Source organism: Moschus berezovskii, chromosome 23 (assembly GCF_049115385.1).
Source record: "Moschus berezovskii isolate FMDL1 chromosome 23, NW_MosBer_1.0, whole genome shotgun sequence".
Lineage (NCBI taxonomy): Eukaryota > Metazoa > Chordata > Mammalia > Artiodactyla > Moschidae > Moschus > Moschus berezovskii.
In genome coordinates, this window is record NC_142482.1 from 48,212,891 (window position 1) to 48,240,273 (window position 27,383).

Below are 27,383 nucleotides of genomic sequence, written 5' to 3' on the forward strand. Positions count from 1 at the left end.
CTGAGCGACTGGACTGAACTGAACTGATCAGTCTATAGGGATGTCTACCTATAAGTAAGTTTGTTGTTGCTTAGTTGCTAAGTCATGTCTGACTCTTGTGACCCCACGAACTGGAGCCTGCCACGTTCCTCTGTCCATGGAATTTTCCAGGCAAGATTACTGGAGTAGGTAGCCATTTCCTTCCCAGGGACATTCCAGACCCAAGGATGGAACCTGCATCTCCTGCTTGGCAGGCAGATTCTTTACCACTGAGCCACCAGGGAAGCCCTGGAAGTTTAGATGCACCTTTAAACTGACTTGCTGCATTCCCTTTCTTTCTGAATTTGTTAATTTTTTTCATATGACAAGATTGGAATACTAAACATAGTTAACATTGTTGAGTAATTTCTGTTCATAAGATCTCAAAAATAAAATTACCTTTCTTCAGGAAGTTACACTCTTAAAAAGAAAAAAAAAAAAAAAATCAGCTAAAAGGGATAAGCCAAACCAGTCCCCAAATTTCTGTCACCCTTCAAGAACCAGAGCAACACGTCTGCAAGTGTCTCCTTTCTCCCTTTCTAAAACGTATTTATTCTTCAATTGTTAACCCTCTATTTCACTGATTTTACTGAGTTCAACTGAACAAATACTTACTGAGCATTCACTAGAATGGGGCATTCTGATGAGAGACAAGAAGAAGAAGAAGTGTGTTGCCTCCCTGGGCCAGTGCTTCATCTCACATACTCCACGCGCAAGAATATCAATACATTAAATTCACTGCTCACAGCTGGTTATTGAAGAGATATTACTACTCAGCACACTGAATTTCTAATTTACTTTTTCAAAAAAAAAGGCAAAAATAAAAGTTAAAAATCATTTGTGATATGAAGTAAAACAACTTTTCGTAACATATTATTTTAAGCTAAAAAAAGCACAGCCCCCAGATGCTGACTAATAACTTGAAATACACACCGTATTATGGAAGGAATGTGTGTATGTGTGTGGGGAGTGTGTGTGGGGACTGTGTAAGGAATGGCCCTATGGGTGATGGCTGGGACTGGGAGCCCCAGCGCTAGCTGAATAGTCTTAATTAGGAAATACTGACCTTAGATGTCTGTTACAGTAAGTTGTTTTGGAAAGAGTCCTCAGGCAAAAAAGATCACAGATTTTGTTATGCTTTCCACTATAAACAAGTTTTTGCTTTCCCCCTGATAAAAACACTGTGGTTTCTGCAAGCAACATTGGTGGAGCCAAAATGCATGTATGCCTTTTGCCTTCAAAAAAGATCTTCTTGATGCTACTTCAAGTATTGTAGCTGAGAATTAAAGGTGTATGTAGTGAAAGAAAATTCTATCATGAAGTCAAGAAAATAATGCGAAATATTCCCCTTAGTATAAAATCAAAGACCAGTAGTTACTTAGTGACCAGAGTCAGTGTTTTACAAACTCCATGAAAAATAAGCCTTGTTTCAAAACAGAAAACATAGTAGAAAAATTCACTCATTTCCTAAAGGATTACAGAATACCTTTTAAACTATACCCTTGGTTTCTATCATCATCTTATGCTAGTGACAGCATATCTAGTCGTGGTTTCTCTCCTGAAACCTAGACCCAAATTTTCAACTGGCTCCTGAAAATCTCCCCCAGGCACCCCAAACACAGGGCCCAAACTCAACTGATCATCTCTGTCTCACCACCAAACCTCTTCTCTTGACCTGTCTGCAAGAACATCACAGCAATGTCTCACCAGAAACCGTGGGCTGCTCCTGCTGCCATTATTCCCTTTCCACATTCAGCCAACTAATAAAGGCATGGAACATTTTTGTTTTTGTTTTAAATAAAGGGCCAGAGAGCAAATATTTTTTCAGGGCAGGCTTCCCAGGCCAAAAGGCAATATCGAGGTCAATGTGTAAGTACTTATATAAAAATTAATTCTGTTAATAAAATAACAGAACTAATCAATACCTTAATATATTAATGTAATAAAAGTATATTAATGAGAAGAGTGACATTCTTTCCTTATAAGAGAGAATATTTTACTTAATTTCAAAGTTAATGTCCCCTTATCATCAAAATCAACTACAAATGTTCATTTGTTAAGACTGATATGTGAACAGACTTTATCTATTTTACCTTTGAAAACATCTTTTCACACAGATAGGTAATGGCAAATACCAAGAGCCACACATAAGGATGATTTTAATTGACCATACTCATCACTTGGAAGGCATCTACAGAATTCTATTCTTGATATTTGCCTTTTAGTTTGTCATTTACAAGACAGATGAATCCTTTTCAATGAAGATCAAGTGGGAGCTCCTCACTGCACATTTAAATGGATTTTGAAGTATGGAAATTTCCTTTGCTCTGACACTGTGGTCCAAAAAAATGCTGCTAGAATGGTAGTTGGAGGTCCAAAGATGTATCTGCTACAAAACCTGTGGGGAATGGAGAGTGTACTTCCTGGTTTAAGTGCTGATGGCACACGAAGCAGAGAGTAGGTGGAGATTACTTGTGATGTGATTACTTGCCAACAATGAATTCACTGTAGTATAAGCTTTACATGTAAGTTCCATTTCACCTTTTCATTTTAAGAAATATTATCATATCTTTAGCAAAGATTTGTTATTTCCAAAACCATTTAATGTTCAGCAATAGTAGTTAGGGGAGAAGGAAACGGTAACCCACTCCAGTATTCTTGCCTGGAGAATCCCATGGACGGAGAAGCCTGGTAGGCTACAGTCCACGGGGTCGCAAAGAGTCGGACACGACTGAGCGACGGAACGGAACGGAATAGTAGTTAGGAGTGGTTCTCCCCATTCAAAAAACTTCAATTCCAGCCCTCATCTCAGAAAAAAAAGAGTCACAGTACAATTTCCCACTGCTAAGTAGCCAACTGCTGTGTAGTAAGGCAAGTCACTATATTTAGCTTTAGTTTCTGACAAAAATTCACGGAAATGAGAAAGGCTTAGTCTGTGAGACGAAAAATGAAGTTCACCAATGACATCACTGGTGCAATAATACACGCCAAGATTCAGATTATTTTTCTTAAAGCTTATCTGCTGATGAACAAAACAATAAATAACTATATGCTTTACACATCTTATGCTTCCCCTTTGTAACTTCATCAAAGATTTGAACACATCTTCACAGATTCCATTTCGGCGCGTGCTGCATTAATGCTTTCTTACTTTCTTTGTAAAAATTCTCACCTGTAGATCATTCCACACAGTCTATTCAGAGAGGCTTATCCTTCCATCACCACAAATTCATCAGTGACGCCACTAATAAACCATAATCAAGCAGCATTAGCAACATATGTTGACTAATACAGACCCAGAGAAAACCACACAAAATCATTTGTCTTGCTTTTTAATTAACTCTTGATGTAGCATCCCACTTCCTCAACTCTTTGAGCAACGGTTCTCACCTAACATTTAACAAGTTTATTTTCACTGGATACACTTCCTTAGCGTTACAATCAAACATGGTTTAATTAAGTCACTATTGATGAGCAGCTTTTCTTATTTGGCTAACAACAGTGCTCATCAGAAACTTAATTTGCTTGCAGCCTCACTTTCATTTTTTCACTTTTCTAAAGAAAGTCTGCTGTGAATAGATATTTTATGTTAAATTGCCAATGTTTCTGATTGCTGCCTTCCTGTGGATTGGGAAACCTGTGATGAGTGCTCACTCTGGTTACGTCAAGGCTTGTTGTATAGTTTTGGCACAGTGCCAGGGGATAACAAACACAACCCTCTGCCACCTAATCTGGTAACAAAATTATCCTCATCACTATACCTTTAACAGTGAGACATTCAAAGTATACCTTTCTTTTGTTTGGGATGATGGCTATGATCTGATCATCAAAAATATCAAAAATAAAAACAGCAATACACATCTCAAAACACTGCTGAATTAGTTAAAACTGCAAATTGTAACATGCTGAGCATCAGTGAAATATCTCACAGTAAACTCCTGCTTTAGGAGATCCAAGACCACGCACAGAAGTGGTGACTTACTGTAAGGAGATCCAAAACCATGCACAGATGTGACGACTCACTATAAGAGACACTGTTGCACTCAGGACTATAGTTGATTTTAGCAATCAGCAAGAGAAAAACAACTACTATGTGAAGACTGGAGGCATCATACACAGGCTTCCTGTCTTCTCTCTCAGGAAGGGCCATACAGAAAGTACTCCTTTCTCCAGCAGTGACACAGATAACACACAGGGATGATATTTTGGCATGTAAGACATGCTATGACCATGACATACAAGCCCACCCAAGGAGGGACCAGTTTGACATTCAAGTAGAAAAGGCTTTACAGGAGAAAAATACAGAAACATGAGAACTCCATTACACACTTACTGCTGGTTCTTTGAAAAGAATAAGCCAATTTTCTGTAACTTATTCAGCAAAAAAGCAAATTTAGCAACCACCCTTAGTAAAAACTTAAGTCTACACAACCTAAGGGAATGTGGAGTGAAAAAAAAAAACCTGGTATCCAAATGAAGTCAATCAATGATGACACTTCTTAGAAAAGTAAGTTTTAAGAAGGGTATTAGAGGGATGGATAAAGTGAATAAACCAGACTTTCTCAACCAGTGTGCCAAGATAACTAAGTAGTAGAAAAAAATAAACCAAGTGATCACTTTCTCACTTCTCCCAAGATTCATACATGGCTATTTACCAATCCAGATGCCCAGAAAAGAAGATAATCCACGAACCACAGTGAATGCCTTCAATATTTGGGTTATAAGTTTAGGCTTAATTCTCTCAGCACAAACTGAGAGAGGCTGGACTACATGGCCAAGTCAGGAAACAGTGACATTTGAAAATGAAAATGCACCATTACTGGTCATAAAATCTTTTTTGAGAGCATCTGCAGGCTAGTTGCTATTAGTATACAGGCGCTATGGATACAAACACATAAACCAACAGGAATAAATGTAAGGTACAGATTAGAACCAGAAATAGACAGAAAAGGCAAATAATGAGTCCATAAAAGAGGAACACAAGGATGTGTGAGGTCTGGAGCTGCTGTGAAGGTTCTCACTCATCAAATGAAAATCTTAGGTCTCAATAGCCTTGTTAATCCACGCAATCCAATTCACTTCGTAGAGTCACTGTTTTTCACTGTTTATTGGCCAAACATTAATGGCCAAAGCGATACCACTTTCGAGTGTTGTGATCTATATTTAACTCAACACAAGCTAAAATATCATTGTTATGATGTCTTGAAGACTACAAATGCTTCTAATCCTCCTGCCAACCTTCAAAATCCTGAAGGTGGAGATCTACCTCCTGTCAAGGTGGTCTCTGTTTGTCATGAGCCAATTCTCCAAAAGTGACTGTGACAGGCATGCCACTAGACCTCAGGCTGTTGACTGTCCTGTGGGCCTCAGCTTCATCACCTGCGAAAAAAAGACTCTGAATCTCTAAAATGTTTTCTGGCTCTAATAATCTCTGAATATATAAATCTGCCAAAAGGATTTTTAATTATCCAAGAATAGATTCGTATTAAGAAGGTGTGTGGGCAGTTGGTATTTGGCCATGGGGCTACAAATAATAAAGAAAATTTTAAATAGTTTGCGAAGTCTACTCCTAATTAAAAGGTTTTATTTTTTCCATCCCTTATTTAAAAGAAGGCCTCAGACCATTCTCATTAATTGGCAAAAGATCTTAGGCAGTATAACCCATTACTAAATAGCTTAAATGAAACTGCTGTTCAAAATGCAAACTATCGTGTTACTCCATGACCCATCCAAACATTTGGTAAGGAAATGTTACAAAGGACAAATCCATATGTTTACAATAGACATTTTAAAGCTAGACTAGTTCTTTCTCATCTAGTATATCAAAATAAGGAGGCTATTAGTAAAACATCATAATTACATAAAAGCCAAAGATGTGGGTTCTAGTCTGGTTAGCTAACTGGCTGGCTTTCTTTCATCCACACAAAATGGTTTGAATGGTTCAGTAATCTGATTACCCAAAATGCCTATGTTGTTTTAGAAAGAATAATGGTGAAAATGATAACAATCTCTTATATAACAATTATATTTACCAGATGCTTGTCTAAGCTATATATATATATACTTAATCCTCACAATAACCCTAAGAAACATATTATTTTCGTTATTATTCCTACTTTAGAGATGAGAAAACTAACAATGAAACCTGCCCAGAATTACATAGTCAAGCACTAAAGCCAAGATTCAGAACTAAGAAGTTTGGCTCCAGAATTATACTCCTAACACTAGGCCTAACAGGCCTCTTTAATAAAATGAGGCTGCAAATTTTAGCTATTATCTATACTAAGGTGGTAGTTCTGGGCACATTATTTAATCTCTCCAACCTCAGTTTCTCCAAAACGGGAATAATAATGAAGACTTGACAGTGAAGCAAAATGTGTACCTCTTGTTAGCATTGTAAATAACAATATTTTGGAAAGCGATTTCAGCTTATATTCCAAGATCCATAAAAAGGTTCTTAACCTTGACATAACAATTCCACTTCTGTAAATTCACCCTAATGAATTTATCAATGTATTTGAAAATCTATGCTCTTTAATATGTAATAGTACAAGTTAGACATGTCAAAGCTAACTGCAGTCAAGACCAACTGTGTGCTCAGTCACTTCAGTCATGTCGGACTCTTTGTGACCCCAGGGACTGTAGTAAGAATACTGCAGCGGGTGCCCATGTCCTCCTCCAGCGAATCTTCCCAACCCAGGTCTCCTGTGTCCCCTGCATTGCAGGCAGATTCTTTACCCACGATGCCACCTGGGAAGCCCATCAGAGTAAAAGGACAAGGATAAATTTATAAAGTACTATGTTCTAAAAAGAAGAGATAATCAAGCCTAGATCATAAAACCAACTTTCTAGCTGTTGTCACTATATCTATCTCAATTCAGGAGAAAAGTTCTGCCAGGGTCCGCTCCTCAGAAAAACCACAAAAACAAAAAACAAACAAACAAAATACTAATAATTCCATATCAGATGTAGAGAAGAAAACAGTACGTTAGTGATTTCTTAAGACCAAACTATTCTAGTCATCAAAGTACCTTCACGGTAATGATACTTCACATGAAAAGACAGGAGACATAAAAGATGGAAGAATGGGAAGGGGACAAAGAAATAATTTAAAGAAAATAAAGAGACTACAAGACAAATCAGAAAACATAGACATGATAGGATCAATTAATTAAAGTTGTCTAGGATATATTTTTAAGATACAAGCAAAAAAGATAATGAAACTAAAAAATTAGGCAAATCACAGAGATGCTGCTTCAAATAAGCATTTTAAAAATGTATCAGGAAAGTACTCTACATATGAGTTTTACCCACATTTGGATTCTGAATTAGGGTATACAAAAATAAGATAACCCAGTTAAAACTTTACAAAAAGAAGAAACTCTGAAATATCTGTATTATTCTTATTTTTATCATTCACCTTTGAAAATCTATCACAGAATTTAAAGTTAGTGGAGTATTAAATTATAATAGTCATACTGCAAATAGAAAATTTAACACCAAAGTCACAATAAAATTAAGAAGAGTTATTATTCAAAATATTAGTGTAAAAAGCAAAATATGTACGTGTAAGTCAACTCAGTTACACATAAGACTTGCAGTATGCCAATCACCATGTAGCAACCAACAGGTGTCACTAAATATTACTAAAATTTGCTTTCAGCCCAACAGAACCTCATTCTCACTGTCTCCTCATAGGCATTGGACACAGAGATTTTTTTTTTTTAATATGAAAAAAAATTGGGGAATTCCCTGGCGGCCTAATGGTTAGGCCTTAGAGCTTTTATTGCCAGGGCTTGGGTTCAATCCCTGGGCACGGAACTAAGATCCTACAAGCCACGAGATGCACCAAAAGAAAACTACATGAAAATTTTTCAAAATTTTGCTTGCTTTTACTGTTATTGTTTTGCTTACTTTGCATGTTATTGACAATTACAGTAGTAAAATGGAAAAATAAACATAATAGTAGAAATAAGAATGATAGAGAAGTTGGAGGAAGCAAAAAGGGGTCTTAGTTTCATTCTTTAGAAGTGAAATCAGGTGTTTGACAGAACAGGCAGAGGATCAACACTCAAAAGATCATGGGTTTCCTGAATTCCATAGTGAAAACAGTATGTGTCAACGGATGACACAATTCTCAACAGTAATCAATTTACCAAAGAGACCTACCCAGTTGACTTGTTACAAAAGTGATATCCTACTGTTGTACAAGTCCATATTCAGCCCTCATACGAGACAAGTTCTGTTCTATTCATTCTTTATATTTGCGGCCATTTCCAGGCACATAGCTCTATGTCTCAGAGAAGGCAATGGCACCCCACTCCAGTACTCTTGCCTGGAAAATCCCATGGGCGGAGGAGCCTGGTGGGCTGCAGTCCATGGGGTCGCTAAGAGTCAGACATGACTCTTTCACTTTTCACTTTCATGCGTTGGAGAAGGAAATGGCAACCCACTCCAGTGTTCTTGCCTGGAGAATCCCAGGGACGGGGGAGCCTGGTGGGCTGCCGTCTATGGAGTCACACAGAGTCGGACACAACTGAAGTGACTTAGCAGCAGCTCTATGTCTCATACACTTAAAAAAAAAATCTGATGATTATTGTATTAAATGAAGATTACAATATTAAAACTGGGTTACTTACCAGTTAACTAAACTACATTAGTAATAAAAGACTCATGGGGCAGTGATAAAATAGGTAAACCTTGTTTCTTTCATTGCATTTAGTGCAGGATTTGATACATACAGATACCTGTATATGTTTTCTGAATAACTGAACACCTGAAGAATAAACAAACGAATATATGAACAAACCAACGAATAAAGTACATGATCATCAATAATGACAAGGGATATTGTTCAGTCAGAAGGGTTATCAGTCCTAAATGAATTGATCCATCCATACATACCTCGTTCCCAAAAATTTATAGAAGGGGGAGAGGAGACAAACAGAGATGGAGCAAAGGAAGCGGGGGAGGAGGAGAACAGACTGAAAATCTCATTTCAGACAGTTTGCTTTCCTCTAGAGCAAGAATGTAACAATATATAAAAGGTACTCTGCAAGGTACAAAGAGTTTCCTACACCTGTATTATCTCTCACCATTAATATTTTAAGGACAACCTAAAAAGAACCACAGAAATACACATTACAAATCACAGAGCTATATACATTGTTTAAAAATAGAAAACCAGGATCTTAAAAGATGACCTCGTCTTAAATCCCATTTCCTTAGTGCATTTACAGAAGAACAGACATTCCTCAGAGATGACTTCATCAGATAAAGTAAAGGTCTTAACTACATGCACTATTGCCTTTTTAAAAAGCCAAACAAAATATTCTGCTTTGTTAGGGTTAGCAAAAATAAAACAACTGGTGTGCTACCACGCTGAGATGTAGCAGAAGAAAAATAAAGCGGTTTCAGAAACAAATATAAAATATATATTATTTTTGTATTGAAAAAACTGACAGGCTTTTATTACATGTGTGTCCAATTATACTTAATTAAAGTTGAGCAACCCAAGTATTGGGGTTATTCTCCCCTTCCTGACAAGACTGGAAAACAAGTTTTCCTGAAGCACCAGGAAAACTCACAAATGGCAGCGCTTTGGGAGCATCCATTCATCCACTCCTATTGTGCCCTTCTAAGTGCAGCCTGGACTTCCCACTGGTTCAGTGGTAACAAATATGCCTGTCAAGGCAGGAGAAGCAGGTTCAAGCCCAGTGTCGGGAAGATTCCTTGCAAAAGGAAATGGCAACCGACTCCAGTATTCTTGCCTGGGAAATCCTATGGACAGAGGCTCCTGGTGGGCTACGGTCTGTGGAGTCGCAGAGTCGGGCACAACTTAGCAACTAAACAACCACAAAGTGCACCCTAACTCAAGAACTGATTTTAAAACAAACCAACCAAACAAACAAACAACCAGAGAGGAGTGCATACTTATCACCCATCTCCAAATCTGAATGACTGAGCAGTCCTAGCCTTCAAACATCAGAATAGGGATCGCAGATTCTGTCACACTGGATAAACTTAATGTCTCTTAAGAGGTATCTGGCACAGTACAACCTAACAGCAGAAACTCTCCCAGTCCAACTTCACTTGACAGCCCATGTTTTCCACTCTCCTCATAAAATCACGGAGCCCAGAGCATCTTTTTTGAGTTTAGTTGACTATCCTGTAGATTGGTTTCATTCTTTGCTAACTAAACAACTATGGTTCCGATGCAAGGAAAAACAGAAAACTATGCTAGAAACCAGTGAGCCTGTGGTTTACTGGGAGAAGAACTGGTTAGATGATGTGGTTTAAGTTACGACTCTGTCACTTACTCCTCCATGGTCTAAAGGAAACTGCAAACTAGTGAAGCCTGAGGTCGAGCTTCTGTGTAGTTGTGACTGTTGGTGCTGTTCAGTCACTAAGTCATATCCAACTCTTTGCGACCATGGACAGCAGCACGCTAGGCTTCCCTGTCCTTCACTATATCCCAGAGTTTGCTTAAACTCATGTCTAGTAAGTTGGTGATGTCATCCAACCATCTCATTTTCGGTCACCCCTTTCTCCTCTTGCCTTTAATCTTTCCCAACATCAGGATCTTTCCCAATAAGTCAGCTGTTTGCATCAGGTAGCCAAAGTATTGGAGCTTCAGTATCAGTCCCTTCAAATGAATATTCCGGGTTGATTTCTTGAGGGTCAACTGGTGTGATCTCCTTGCAGTCCAAGGGACTTTCAAGAGTCTTCTCCAGAACCACAGTTTGGAAGCATCAATTCTTCAGATAGCAGTAAACAATTATCATGGCATGAACAGATACTACATGCTATGCATTGTGTTAATTACTTTAAACAGATGATCTCTTTAAATTCTCACAACACAAATTACTACCCCCTTTTATAAGTGAGCGTATGGACTGTGTGCTGCAGTCTATGGGGTCGCAAAGAGTTGCACATGACTGAGCAACTGAACTGAACTGATAGGTGAGAAAACTGAGATCTACAGAGGGGCTGAATAACATACCATATCACAAAAAAAATGATAAAATGACGAAGCCAAATTTGAACCCAAGAAATCTCAAGCTCTCTCTTCCCAGCCTTTTTCTTACCATTCCCTTATTCAAAATACCACCATACTGATCCACTCATCATTCTCTGCGTGAGACACTGCCTTTCACAAGTCAATACCATTGTTCATGGTAGTGAGAGGGGGTGCCTGCTTAAAATGCTTTTACCTATGAGATACACTTTGAGAGACAGGATTCACTTTTCAGGGAAGCTCCTTCTAACTCATCCAAACAATCCATCATGCTTGTAAAGAACTCTGTTCACTCCTGTACTGCTGTACTTACAACATTACCATTTAAGTGTTTTCTGCTTGTTTTACTCTCTCTCCTGTGTAATTCTTAAGGGCAGACAACAAACTGATACACCTTTCAACTCTCTGCACTTAACAAATGTTCAGCCATGTTTGTTGAATAAATCAATGTCCAAAAACAGGGTTCTTCAGTTTTCTTAAAGAACAAATATAAAAGACTTCTATACATGAAATAAAACAATAAACCTTCTAAGCTATAAAAGCATTTGTAAGTATCTACAACTAATGTATATCCTCACTATACAATCTCCAAACCTGAAAAAAAGTGTGAACCATTCTATTCAATTATCTTTAAGGTTTCTTTAATGATATGTTGAAATTTGTTGTTCTTCAGTTGCTCAGTCATGTCTGGCTCTTTGTGGCCCCACGGACTGCAGCCAGGCTTCCCTGTTCCTCACTATCTCCCAGAGTTTGCTCAAATCCATGTCCACTGAGTTAGTGATGCCATCCAACCATCTCATCCTCTGTCGTCCCCTACTCCTCCTGTCTTCAATCTTTCCCAGCATCAGGGTCTTTTCCAGTGAGCCAGCTGTTTGTGTCAGGTGGCTAAACTATTGGAGCTTCAGCATCAGTCCTTGCAATGAATATCTAGGGTTGATTTCCTTTATGTCTTGATCTCTTTGGGGTTTAATCTCCTTGCTGAAATTTGAGTACTTTTAAATTTTGCTTTTTTATCCAAATTCAGAGTTCTTCTAGCTTCATCAAACTAAACAATTTTGTTGATCAGAGAAATATAGTAAGGAAGATGCACTTTTTAGTTACAACAATGTTATAGACTGTAACATGCTAGAATCTGAAATGGCTTTTAAAAATCAGCCATTATATATAATTACTAAACAAGTTATATATTCATTTCAAAGTTTATGTAAAATAATGATACATAAAAAAGAAGTTACAAAATTTAAGAATAAATCTCCACCCTAACACTGCCTAAAATTTTTAACTAGGACACTTAAAGCCATTTATTAAACCCTGCATTTCAAAATTCTGCAACTTAATGATAATTAATTCCCAGGTATGAGCCAATAGTGCCATCCACTGTTCTTAAAAATGATCTTGCCCAAATACAGTTTTTATGATGCACTAAAAATAAGATTACTTAAAAATTTTATTTGCACAATAGTTAAGTGGAAATAAGGTATCGGGGGATTTCACTGAACATATGAAAAAAGCTGCAAATTTCAGGACAACTAGTTCTGGGATAAAAGCAAAAATGTAACAAGTTCAAAATTGACATGAATCCTTTAATTTCACACATATAATTTTTTGAGATAAGTTTCACTTCATTCATGGTTCAAATTAACATTTTTTCTCTACAAAACAACCATCTATAGCCAGAGAGAAGTAATTAGAATTATATTCCAGCTCAGTCAGAGAACTTCCTGCATTTAAGTAACCCTGCTGTCACTGAAATACTAAAATGCTTATGAAGTGAATATTTTGAGTAAGACTGCTATACAAACTATGGGTGAGACTAAGATTAATTTTTTTCCATTTATTTATCAAACATTCACTTAAACTCAACAAGTGAAACAGGAAGTTGAGGAGCTGGTGATTCTCAGATAAACTCCTAACCTTAAATTTTAGTACCAGCACCTTTCCAGCCGAAAAAGTACAAAGGGTGAAGAGAAAGGATGGTGGGGGTGGCTTGGAGAACGCTGACAGAGAACAGGATACAGCAAGATCATAATGCTACGGAAAATACTTATCGAAATGCCCATGATGTGTCAGGCTACGTCTACAGCAGGTAGTATGTGTCCAACTTACAAAAGAGATCTGCTCTTAGAAGTTACCCAACTTATCTGAGTCATGGAGCTAGAAAATAACAGTGTCTGTGACTCTAAACCCCAAGCACAGAGGTCCTTCGATGAACCATAAACTCTATCTTCTCTGGAATACACTGGAGCCACATTCCAGGCTCATTACTAAGAGATATTTCCTGGCCTCCATAAGCTTGCAGAAGCACAAGAATAATAACAGTCATCTACTGACCTTAGGGATGTGCCAAAAGAATAGTTATAACCTTCAGTTTCAAGATTCATGTGGCCCTGTTAGGACTTCTGTAAGTTACTTTTGAAAACCCTAATGTCAAGAGTGTAACATAAAACTATGAGTTATTTTAAGCTACAATTGAGAACAGACTCCTTTTGCTAGAACTTAATTAGAAAGATTACCTTCCAGAGATAATTGATACATTTTAGCTGTCTTTTATCTTTGGTCAACAGCACAGGCTTTGCAAATTAGCATAATAAATGATAGAAACAAATTTTCATTTCTGAAAGTAATGGCTGACTACTAAACACAAGTGCTTACTGATCAGCATAAAAGATAGTAGAAATGGGGTCACACTACTGAAATCAGTGACAATCAAGATGAGCTGATTGCCTGAAACATTTGTCAAAAGAGGGTAAAGAATCTTACAACACCCTAGGTGAGATTGATATTTCTCAAACTGTAGTGACAGACCAGGATTTTTGTTTCCAACAAAATACAATGAAAAGGAATTATAAGACATCACAGCAACGTTAAACCATCTTAAAAGTTTCTAAGGTGCTTGCTCCCAATTTCTATAATTGTCACAGACAAGCCATCCCCAGTTGTTACTAAGCCGACACTAGTCCACAGATCACACTTCGGGTAGCACTGTCTGGACCATTCAGTTCAATGCAGTCCAGTTCAGTTCACCTGCTCACTTACATCCAACTCTTTGCGACCCCTTGGACTGCAGCATGCCAGGCTTTCCTGTCCATCAACAACTCCTGGAGCTTGCTCAAACTCATGTCCATTGAGTTGGTTATGCCATCTAACCATCTCATCCTCTGTCATCCCCTTCTCCTCCTGCCCTCAACCTTTCCCAGCATCAGGGTCTTTTCCAATGAGTCAGTTCTTTGCATCAGATGGCCAAAGTACTGGAGTTTCAGCTTCAGCATCAGTCCCTCCAATGAAAATTCAGGACTGATTTCCTTTTCCAGGATGGACTGGATGGATCTCCTTGCAGTCCAAGGGAGTCTCAAGAGTCTTCTCCAACACCACAGTTCCAAAGCATCAATTCTTCAACGCTCAGCTTTCTTTATAGTCCAACCCTCACATCCATAACATGACTACTGGAAAGCTTTGACTAGACTGACCTTTATTAGCAGAGTAATGTCTCTGCTTTTTAATATGCCATTTAGGTTGGTCATAGCTTTTCTTCCAGGAGCAAGCATCTTTTAATTTCATGGCTGCTGTCACCAGCTGCAGCAATACGTTTTAAAGGAGGTCACCATTATCTTCATTACCTTCACCATAGTTTGGTCTCAGGTCAAGCAATGGGGAGGGAACACAGTCCTGCCCATCAACAGAAAATTGGATTAAAGATTTACTGCAAATGGCCCCGCCCATCAGAACAAGACCCAGTTTCCCCCTCAGTCAGTCTCTCCCATCAGGAAGAGAAGCTTTCATAAGCCTCTTATCCTTATCCCTCAGACGGCAGAAAGAATGAAAACCACAATCACAGAAAACTAATCAAACTGATCACAAAGACCACAGCCTTGTCTAACTCAATGAAACTATGATCCATGCCATGGAGGACCACCCAAGATGGACAAGTCATGGTGGAGAGTTCTGACAAAACACGGTCCAAAGGACAAGGGAATGGCAAACCGCTTCAGCATTCTTGCCTTGAGAACCCCATAAACAATACAAAATGGCAAAAAGACATGACACCCAAAGATGAATTCTCCAGGTCAGTAGGGGCCCAATATGCCACTGGAGAAGAGTACAGAAGTCACTCCAGAAAGAATGACGAGATGGAACCAAAGCAAAAACAACACCAAGTTGTGGATGCCACTGGTGATGGAAGTAAAGTCCAATGCTGTAAAGAACAATACTGCATAGGAACCAGGAATGTTGGGTCCAGGAATCAAGGTAAATAGGAAATGGTCAAAGAGGAGATGGCAAGAGTGAATGTCAACATCTTAGGAATCAGCAAACTAAAATGGATTGGAACAGGCGAATTTAGTTCAGATGACCATTATTCCTACTACTGTGGGCAAGAATCCCTTAGAAGAAATGGAGTAGCCCTCACGGTCAACAAGAGTCTGAAATACAGTACTTGAGTGCAATTTCAAAAATGACAGAATTATCTGTTTGTTTCCAAGGCAAACCACTCAGTATCACATTAATCCAAATCTATGCCCCAACCAGTAATGCCGGAGAAGGCAATGGCACCCCACTCCAGTACTCTTGCCTGGAAAATCCCATGGACGGAGGAGCCTGGAAGGCTGCAGTCCATGAGGTCGCTGAGGGTCGGACACGACTGAGCAACTTCACTTTCACTTTTCACTTTCATGCATTGGAGAAGGAAATGGCAACCCACTCCAGTGTTGTTGCCTGGAGAATCCCAGGGATGGGGGAGCCTGGTAGGCTGCCGTCTGAGGGGTCACACAGAGTCAGACACGACTGAAGTGACTTAGCAGCAGCAGCAGCAGCAACCAGTAATGGTGAAGAAGCTGAACTTGAATGGTTTTATGAAGACCTACAAGACCTTCTAGAACTAACACTCAAAAAAGATGTCCTTTTCATTACAGGAGACTGGAATGCAAAAATAGGAAGTCAAGAGATACCGGGAGTAACAGGCAAATTTGACCTTGGAGTACAAAATGAAGCAGGTCAAAGGGTAACAGTTTTGCCAAGAGAATGCACTGCTCATAGTAAACACCCTCTTCCAACAATACAAGAGATGACACGACACATGGACACTGCCAGATGGTCAATACCGAAATCAGACTGATTATATTCTTTGCAGTCAAAGATGGAGACGCTCTATATAGACAGCAAAAACAAGGCCGGGAGCTGACTGTGGCTCATATTATGAATGCCTTATTGCCAAATTCAGACTTAAATTGAAGAAAGTAGGGAAAACCACTAGACCATTCAGGTATGACCTAAATCAAATCCCTTATGATTATACAGTGGAAGTGAGAAATAGATTCAAGGGATCAGAGCTGATAGAGTGCCTGAAGAACAATGGACAGAGGTTTGTGATATTGTACAAGAGGCAGTGATCAAGATCATCCCGAAGAAATGCAAAAAGGCAAAACGGCTGTCTGGGGAGGACTTACAAATAGCTGAGAAAAGAAGAGAAGCTAAAGACAAAGGAGAAAAGAAAAGATACACCCATTTGAATGGAGAATTCCAAAGAATAGCAAGGAGAGATAAGAAAGCCTTCCTCAGTGATCAATGCAAAGAAATAAGAGGAAAACAATAGAATGGGAAAGACTAGAGATCTCGTCAAGAAAATTAGAGATACTAATGGAAAGATGGGCACAATAACGGACAGAAACGGTATGGACCTAACAGAAGCAGAAGATATTGAGAAGAGGTGGTAAGGATACACAGAAGAACTGTACAAAAAAGATCTTCACGACCAAGATAATCACAATGGTGTGATCACTAACCTAGAGCCAGACATTCTTGAGTGTGAAGTGAAGTGTGCCTTAGGAAGCTTCACAACGAACAAAGTTAGTGGAGGTGATGAAATTCCAATTGAGCTATTTCAAATCCTAAAAGATGATGTTGTGAAAGTGATGCACTCGATATGCCAGCAAATTTGGAAAATTCAGCAGTGGCCACAGGACTAGAAAAGGTCAGTTTTCATTCCAATCCCAAAGAAAGGCAATGCCAAAGTATGTTCAAACTACTGCACAATTTCACTCACCTCACAAGCTAGCAAAGTAATGCACAAACTCTCCAAGCAAGGCTTCACCAGTACTTGAACTTCAGATGTTCAAGCTGGATTTAGAAAAGGCAGAGGAACCAGAGATCAAATTGCCAGCATCCGCTGGATCATCGAAAAAGCAAGAGAGTTCCAGAAAAACATCTGCTTCTGTTTTATTGACTACGCCAAAGCCTTTGACTCTGTGGATCACAATAGACTGTGGAAAATTCTTCAAGAGATGGGAATACCAGACCACTTGACCTGCCTCCTAAGAAATCTGTAGGCAGGAGTTAGAACTGGACATGGAACAACAGACTGGCTCCAAATAGGGAAAGGAGTACATCAAAGCTGTTTATTGTCACCCTGCTTATTTAACTTATATTCAGAGTACATAATGTGTAATGTCAGGCTGGATGAAGCACAAGCTAAAATCAAGACTGTAAGGAGAAATATCAATAACCTCAGATACGCAGATGACACCATCCTTATGGCAGAAAGTGAAGAACTAACGAATCTCTTGATGGAAGTGAAAGAAGAGAGTGAAAAAGTTGGCTTAAAACTCAACATTCAGAAAACAAAGATCATGGTATCCCGTCCCATCACTTCATGGCAAATAGATGAGGAAACAATGGAAACAGTTTGACCCTTAAGGACACTATTCTGTCTTGTTCCCTCCTTTACCCTCACTCTAGGCACTGGGCAGAGGATTCTGGCTGCCTGAGGCTAATCATACTGTCTCATCTGACTCAAGTGACACTTTCCTGCAAGGTCTGATTTAATCACCCAGAACAGGTAGAAGGTGCCAGCTTACTTAAATTCTCATTGCAGATTTTGCTCTGGGACTTGCTTTCATTATAACCTAATAGCTGGGTTGTAGAAAGCAAACTAATCCTCACTGGTAGCTACTACTGTCCATCAAAACACCTCTAGAGTTATACATGACAAAATTGACTTACATTAATTTATAATCAGTCAGTGGTCTATATGTAAAAAAATGATACTGACCCATAAATTTTAAGTAAATGAGTGACTAGTAAGTCAGTTGAATTCTTTTTGGAACATGTTTTATCTTGAGATACTGTCTCCTAGAGAAAGGTATCAGGACTTGAATGTCTCTAAGGACGGCACCAAGCTTAGGGAACTTTTCTCAGGAGAGCAGATTCAGAATAGGGACATGGTTAATACAATCAAGACATGTAAACAGAACAGTACAGTGTAACTGAGCAGAAAAGAACATCTTATTTATCGGCACCATGCTAAGATATAACAACTTACAAAATATTAGAAAGATTCAGCCTAACTGCGTATATTCAACCCTCCAAGAATCTCTTTGGAACCTTAATTCAAGCTTTATAACATTTACAATTAAATACCTCCAAAAATTTTTTTTAACAGAACATTATTTTCTGAAAGCTATAATTTAAAAGTAACATTAAAAAATAGCATTTGAGGTTTACATTTTCCACGTATGTACTGATAAGGTCAGTAGCCTTGTTTGATGACAAAGGTCAAAGAAAAGACGACCATTTTTCTGTGTGGCTGTCACATCTCATAGAAGGGCAGTAAGAGGATAACCAAGTGTTTCGTATCTCTTACCTTCAGAGGACTCAGGAGTCACTGCTGTGTACCTTCACCCCTAGACGAGGGTCATGCTGGAACCTATAAGCATTCACTCCCCAGAATATGGAACAGAATAAGCTCTCCACCCAGAAGCTGCTATTTGCTCTGCATTTAGAGCCACATGTTTTAGATTATTTAAGTCAGTGTTGGTTACCTCTTGACTCCGGAAATGTTTATCTTTGCATATGTCATAATATCTAACACAATACCTGGTAATGTGGTAAGCAATAATTGTATTTTCAAATGCATTGTGATTATGTCATGTTAATGACTACTTCATGTTTTACCATTAGAACCAGAAAGATAACCAAATGTTATGAGTAATTCTGTTTCTCTGAAAATAGCATCACTTACACGAGAGAAATCTGCATTTTTGCTCTTTCATTCATTCATTCCCCTCCCTATCCAGCTCTGGAATAGGGAGTTATAAATTCTGGACAATACAGAAAAAAACTTAAAACATCCGAATTACTTCATTTTCCCAAAGCTAAAATGTCATGGGTCGGGGAGCGGAAGTAACAGATACTTTAAAAATGATAATAAATTCAAGTATGTAATCTCAAAAAAATTAGATTCCCCTTAAAAGTTCCCACATACACCATTTTATGTCTGGCAGATGGCAAATAACAAGAAAGACAAGATAAATTTTAAAAGAGAAAGTATCAGTAAAGTATTACAGGGTCAGAGGGTATTTTCTAAGATGTGTTTAGCCCTGGGGAGGATTATCCCTTCAAATTGGGGATAATCTGATAGTAGTCTAAAAAATGACATACCTCATATGAGAACCGCTGAGCAGCATCCAACTCCTGGCTTCAGAAGAATGAAAATTGCCAAGGGATTGTCAAAAATGATGACTTTAATAGTGACAGAGAAGGCAAAATGAACCAGAGATTTTCTTTATGGCCCAATTTCCGATTTTTAACTTTCTGTGCCCAGCACTACCTTCTGTCTCCACACTCCATTCTCACTACTAAAAAAATCAATCAATCAATCAATCAATCACACAAATGGGGTCCCTGGACAAAACACTGAGCTTTTCAACCTCAGCATACCTGTTCCTTTTATGCACATGTTGACTCCCCATTATACTGACCAGAACACTTGGTTGATAACGCTTTACATAAATACCCACAGACTGCCTACTCGCTTATGTGTCAGAACCATGACCTCACTCCCTGAATTCAATGAAGGAAAAAAAAATTAGAAACAAAAAAACACTCTGGATGAATCTTCAAATTTCATTAAATATATCCTCAGAAACAAGATTATTTCTGGCCAAATATTTAATTAGAATCTCAGACTGCATATGACTTCCAGTTTATAGAAAATGTCAAGGGTAGAGTATCAGCTGAACACTACCATCAAAGGCAGAAAAGAGGGGAAGAAGAAAAGTGATAAATCCAAGAAGGTGAGGATTATTCTGATCAAGCACTGGCTGTATCTGAAGTCAGTGGCATCAAAAAGAGACCACGGCATTAATATATCAACCAAAGCATAAAGGGATGTGACACGGAACCTCCATCCTCCATCTTGTCTGACGGCATGGAGGGACTAAACATCTTTCTCTACATCAGTGAAAATCTTTAAGAAGAATGAAGTGATAAATTCTACAACTAAACTTACGTCCTTAAATCCTATCTCTAAGGAATTATGAAAGAATCTTTCTCCCCAGCACTTACCTGTCTACCTATGTTCACAACTGTTCCTGTTCAGTTTCTCCTATCAATATATTTCTAATCCTTACCTCTCTGCCTCTATAAACAAGCTCAGAAAAATCTTTCTAAAGACCATCTCTCTCACTTTACAGCTGAACGCCTCTAAAGAGTAATCATCATTTAGCAAAGTCTACTAATTTCTAACAAGATTTCTAATTTTCCCACTCTTTCAAAGTGATTCACCTATGAAATTAAGACACTTGTCCCTTGAAAGGAAAGCTGTGACAAACCTGGACAGTGTATTAAAAAGCAAAGACTTTACTCTGCTGACAAAGGTCCGTTTAGTCAAAGCTATGGTTTTTTCAGTAGTCATGTACAGATGTGAGAGTTGGACCATAAAGAAGGCTGAGTATTGAAAAACTGATGTCTTTGAACTGTGGTGCTGGAGAAGATTCAAGAGGTGCTTGAACAGCAAACAGATCAAACCAGTCAATCCTAAAGGAAATTCACCCTAAATATTCATTGAAAGGACTGATGCTGAAGCTCCAATACTTTATTCATCTGATGTGAAGAGCTAATTCACTGGAAAAGACCCTGATGCTGGGGAAGACTGAGGGCAGGAAGAGAAGGGGGCGACATAGGATGAGATGGTTGGACTGCATCACCGACTCAATGGACATGAGGTTGAGCAGTCCAGGAGACAGTGAAGGACAGGGGAGCCTGCTGTACTGCAGTTCATAGGTTTGCAAAGAGTTGGACAGGACTTAGCAACTGAAGAGCAATAACAATACCGGTATTACTTCTCCTTAAGGAATCGGGAGTAATAGTTAGACATTACACATTCATTAAAACCTTCACCTCTGACGAGTTCTACTTCATAAATAATTCCTCTCTCTTCTTTTATTTTCTGTACACAGGCACTGACCATTCACCTTCAATGACCTCAACTCTCATCCCTCCAACTAAGGCTTCTTTTCAGCCTTGAACTTCTACCTCCAACCGCTCTTTAGAACTTCCAGCTCCATGGTAACAAATAAATCCACTGAAGAATGCGAAAGTCCATCTTCTTAACCATTTCACAGTTCTGCCACCCAGCTTTTCATTCCCGAAACTACCACCCAGGCACTTGTTCCTTCCTGGCTGGGTTGCTATCACAACCACGGGCAAGAAACATGAGTGGCCTACAGATAATGACGTGTAGCACATAAATAAGTATATGTATATATTCCAAATGTTATTATAATGCAAAGATTATCCTGTCCCCTCACTTGATATGGCCCCTTGTTCCTATGAACCCACAAAAATATCTGACGGGGACAGCAGGTAAGTCACAGCCTCTGCCACCCACTAGCTGCCGGACAATGTGAAGTCACCAAACTTCTCTGTAACCTAGTTTCCTCATCTACTAAAAAAATCTCCAGGGCAGTTGTGAGGATTAAATACAGGAAAAAATACGCATTTCACAGAATTGTGTCTGGCACATATTAAACACTTAACATACATTGTTGTTGCTATTGTTCAGTCATACTCCCTTCCCAATTTGGAACCAGTCTGCTGTTCCATGTCCGGTTCTAACCACTACTTCTTGACCCGCACACAGATTTCTCAGGAGACAGGTAAGTTGGTCTGGTATTCCCATCTCTTTAAGAATTTTCCACAGTTTGTTGTGACCCACACAGTCAAAGGCTTTAGTGTAGTCAATGAAGCAGATGTTTTTCTGGAAATCCCTTGATTTCTCTATCATCCAATGAAAGTTGGCAATTTGATCTCTGGTTCCTCTGCCTTTTCTAAATCCAGCTTGTACATCTGGAAGTTCTCGGTTCATGTACTGCTAAAGCTTAGCTTGAAGGATTTTTGAGCATTACCTTGCTAGCATGTGAAATGAGCCCAATTGTATGGTAGTTTGAATATTCTTTGGCATTGATATATACATTAGCAATGATTAATTTTATTAATACAAGTCATATCCATATAGCTTTACCATCCTATTAGACAAACATGTGCCTATTTATGTCTACAAGGAGTCCTTACCCCATAAGGGGCAGTCTAGAAATAAGAGTGACATTGGACAAGGGGCAGCTAACCTCAAAGGGTTCATCTCAAAAAAAAAAAAAAAAAAGAACATTGTAAATTGGGACAAGGAACAGAGTGGACCAAATTTATACATGCAATACAGCAAGGACTGATGCTAAAGCTGAAACTCCAATACTTTGGCCATCTCATGAGACGAGCTGACTCACTGGAAAAGACTCTGATGCTGGGAGGGATTGGGGGCAGGAGGAGAAGGGGACGACAGAGAATGAGATGGCTGGATGGCATCACCGACTAGATGGACTCATGTTTGAGTGAACTCCGGGAGTTGGTGATGGACAGGGAGACCTGACGTGCTGATTCATGGGGTCGTGAAGAGTCAGACACGACTGAGTGACTGAACTGAACTGAACAGCAAACATGAGTAGGATGAATAACTGAACATAAAATCGGGACAGTATAGAAGGAAAAGATAAGTGTTATTTAAGAAATAAAGGTACTCATATTATACACAATATAATCAAATAAATAGTCGTCTCAGCTCATCCACAATCTAGCATGATCTGAGAGTTTCAATTTGTCCCTTGGCTAAAGCAACTAATATACTCCTTTTACATTTTAAGTTAGAACTGTGAAACTGTAGAGTTTAACAGTCACATTGATAATTTACCAATACATGGAATGAAATTTGTTACAAATGGAATCCTTTCCCTAACTGATAAACACAACATTTAAATGAAACTTGTAACAGTCAGTTCAGTTCAGTCGCTCAGTCTTGTCCGACTCTCTGCGACCCCATGAATCACAGCACGCCCGGCCTCCCTGTCCATCACCAACTCCCGGAGCTCACTCAAACCCATGTCCACAGAGTCAGTGATGCCATCCAGCCATCTCATTCTCGGTCGTCCCCTTCTCCTCCCGCCCTCAATCCCTCCTAGCATCAGAGTCTTTTCCAGTGAGTCACCTCGTCGCATGAGGTGGCCAAAGTATTGCAGTTTCAGCTTTAGCATCAGTCCTTCCAATGAACACCCAGGATTGATCTCCTTTAGAATGGACTGGTTGGATCTCCTTGCAGTCCAAGGGACTCTCAAGAGTCTTCTCCAACACCACAGTTCAAAAGCATCAATTCTTCGGCGATCAGCTTTCTTCACAGTCCAACTCTCACATCCATACATGACCATGGGAAAAACCATAGCCTTGCCATAAAACTTTGAAAAGTGCAAGATTTTGATGGAGATGATCTTTTTCATTTAAAAGAAATAATTACCCACAGAACTCTTAAAATATTTAAGTGTAAACAAACAAAAAAAAAAGCTATGAGTTCTATCAGAGGTTTAAAAAAAAAATCAAGGTAAAGATGTTAAGAGTGATATCGCTGACAAACACTCACAGAGACACTTTCATCTGGGAACAAGTGATAAGGCTCCAATTGACTCCGAAGAATGATTAGCAGTCAGAGAAGTTTAGAAACTCTTACCTCAACGAGTGACAGTATGAACTGAATCCTCTTAATAGCAGAAGAACGTTTGCTAATTTACTTACTAAGGGGCAATCCTATACTGTAATATGAGAGACGTAAGAGGATGACAGACTGAAAGAAAATATCCAGCAAGCTTTAAAACGTCCACAGCCTCATTTTAAGAAACACTAAGTCCAAGAGAAGAAAATGTTAAATTATAATATAGGGGAAGAAATTTAACTTAATGCATTTACAGTGGCTACCTAGGGGAAATTTTGAAAAATGTATGGTCAAATAAACTAGAAATAATTTTAAAAGACAACATTAATTCAACACTAATTGAGTACTCACTTTGTACTAGACACTGAAGTCAGAGGTAGTAAAAGTGATAACTGAAATACTTTCTAAACTCATGATGCTCATAATATAGTAGAAAATATAAATTACACATTCTGAGAAGTGCCACAATCAAGGCAAATAGGGAATGCTGTAGGTGTAGAGGAAGGTATTCAGTCTGGTCATAAGGGAGGAACAAGCAGCCACCCACAGAAAGGGCACACAACTGGGTCAGCAGGATTGCCCAGAAGTGAGTGGAGAAGTACTAGGACTTGCTTGGCGCGGGGGTAGGGGGTTCTGAATCTTCCACACTGAGAGCCAGAGTTAGTCCTGCACAAGTTCACAAAGTCGGCTCAAAGTCCCCCAGGGCTTTTAGGGAAAAAACCAAATGTCTTCAATGTTCCCTGGTCTTTGGCCGCAGCGGTGGGATGAACCAGAAGGTGATAGGACAAGACAAAGATGACCAGTGACAAGGCAGTCACCACAGTGTAGGGGAAAGGACGGCACGGGCTGGGAGAGGGGCAGGGAGATGCTGAACGGGAAAGATAAGTTCACCTGTTCTCAGTGAAGAAAGCAGAGGGCAGGCAAAGAACAATTTTTTACAAGAGGGAAGGGAGATAAAATTTAAAGGAGCAGGAAGACTTAAATCTGCGGGAAATGTGAGGCAGCTGCATGAATGCAGGGACCCCTTGAGGTTTAAATGTAAGTTTATTATCAGCCTGTGATAATGTAGATCAAAGTGGGAAATAAGTAACTTTATCAGAAGCAGTCATAATTTAAACAAAAGGAAATAAAACCAAGTACGACTGGTTATCCCAGGAGTTAAGAGTCAGGCAGAACTTCACATCAACATGGAACTCAGAGTACTTGATATCCAGTCAGAACGTGTACTTACTTGCAGTTTAAGGCTCATAAAAGTAACACTGAAAAACCTTCATTTCAGATAGTTAAGAATCAGAATAGGGTTAGGATCTTGGACAATATTTACCATAAAACCCACTGAAAAAATAGTCAAAGATGATGGGTACAGTAACCATTTTACAGAATGAAATACTCTTCTTAAAAAGATTTTATCCAAGGGCAGAGCTGAAAAATAAAATCCATGTTTATACCCAAAAAGGAGAAGTTAGAATAATGTTCATTTTTTAAATTTTTTATCTTTATAAAGACAAAAATCCTGGCTGCAAATATAAGCATACCTGTGTACAGAGAACATCTTAGAGGGAATGATATTCAGGTATGACTCTCTAAAAAATTCATTTTTTATTTTTCTTTCCCATGGAAATGTTCGATTACTTTCTGATATCATATAGCCAGGTAAACAAACAGAGTACACTGAGTGAGAAAGTGCAAGAGAAGCTTACCCAGTATTGATGGAAATGATCTCTATGAGTGGGTTCTTCCTAATCTTCGGCAAATCCAGTCGTGCTCCCCCCAGACGTTTTCCATTATCCTTTTTCTGACCCAGCAGTCTCACAGAGTGACCTTCAAATAAAGCACATAAATATAGGTGAGCATGAGTCATACAATATCACTTTAATTTACTGCTTTCAACAAATGTGTTGATATTCGCATTTAACTTTTTCTGAGAACAAAGAAAAATGACCCAGAGAAGATATGATCATTGACCCTAAGTAATACTACCAAAGGGAAAGGCAGCTATGGCCAAGTCCTCCAGTCATAAGCACCTTGCTTGAATATTCGCACATTTATACTGCACAGATGAGAGAAATAGGAATATCTTCAGAGTGTCATTCCACAGGTCTGAGTGGTCTCTAACACAGACCAGATATGTACAGGAAGTAGGAAGGGTTCACTTGGGCAGGGGTCCTGAAGGCCAAGTGCAAAAGAAGAGCATCTGCTCAAGGCAAACTGTCAATCAAAGTAGTAGAAAATAAAAAGCTAAGATAAAATGACATGTGAGGGTTGGATTTTTTAAGAAAAAAAAGTTTTTAAACAATTTTTCAAAAAACATTACAAAAGAATCAGGACACTAAGACTTAAAGAACACTAAGAATTAAAATTCTGAATTAACTGTAGACTTACAGACAAGTTGGAAGAACTGAACAAAGAATTTCCATCTGCTTGGTATTTCCTAATTATTTTCCATATTTATTTTGCCATTTTATTTATATACATAGCATGATTTTTTAATAACTTCACTGAGGTACATCCTATATAACTCACCCATTGTACATGAACAATTCAACGATTTTAAATAAACTTATATAGCTGTACAGTCATCATGACCCATTTTTAGAACATTTAGAACATCACCTCCAAAATTCCCTCAAGCTTATTTATAGTCTATCCCTGCTCCCATACCAAAGATACTACATTTTGTTAATCAACCAGGTGATGAACATTTCAACTGTTTCCAATTAACACCTTTTATAATAATGTTTCTATGAATATCTGAATGGAGATCTTCATGCAGATATACATGTTCATTTCTCTTAAACAGATATCTAGGAAAATTGTGGAATATGCTGTAAATTAAAATTTTATAAGAAATAACTGTTTTCGAAAGAAATGCTACCATTTTCTACCCCACCAGCAATGTATGAGGGTTTGAGTTTCTCCACATCACCAAGACCTCATACTGTAACTTCTGAGAAAGCTATTCTAGTGCGCAAGTAGTGGGATATTATTGTGCTCTGAGTGACTATGCATTCCATGGTGATAATGAGACTGAGCACCCTTTCATGTGATTAGCCAACTGTATTCCCAACAGGTAACATGTTGTGATGGTTAATTTTATAAGTCAAGTTGACTGGGCCACAGGGTGCCCAGACACTTAGACAAACACTATTTTGGGTGTGTCTGTGGGGGTGTTTCTGCATGAGACTGATATTTCAATGAGTAGACTTGAGTAAAGCAGACTGCTCAGCCTAACACTGGTAGGCACAATGCAATTAATCAAAGGCTTGAATAGAACAAAAAGGCTAAGTAAGAGGGAACTCCTCTCAACTGACTACTGAGCTGAGTATTCGGTCTTTGCCAGCCTTCAGACTCAGACTGAAATATTAGATCTTTTGGGGTCTCATGCCTTCCCAGTTGCCTACCAGCACGTACAGCATCAACTCTTCTGATTCTCTGGCCTTTGGGCTTTGACCAGAACTACACATCAGAACAACACAATATTCCATTGTGTATATGGACCACAGCGTCTTATCCATTCATCTGCTGATGGACATCTAGGTTGCTTCC

General features: G+C 38.8%; 1 protein-coding gene across 6 annotated transcripts in view; it reads right to left on the reverse strand.

The window, feature by feature from the left end:
* The window catches only part of CDKAL1 (CDKAL1 threonylcarbamoyladenosine tRNA methylthiotransferase), a 599,197-nt gene that overhangs the window by 371,436 nt on the left and 200,378 nt on the right, over window positions 1-27,383 (reverse strand). For all 6 annotated transcript variants that reach the window (XM_088831304.1, XM_055407287.2, XM_088831305.1 and 3 more), the window contains one exon: window positions 25,538-25,658. In XM_088831304.1, coding sequence (XP_088687430.1) covers window positions 25,538-25,658 — 121 coding nt within the window. The remainder of the gene's footprint in view (window positions 1-25,537; window positions 25,659-27,383) is intronic.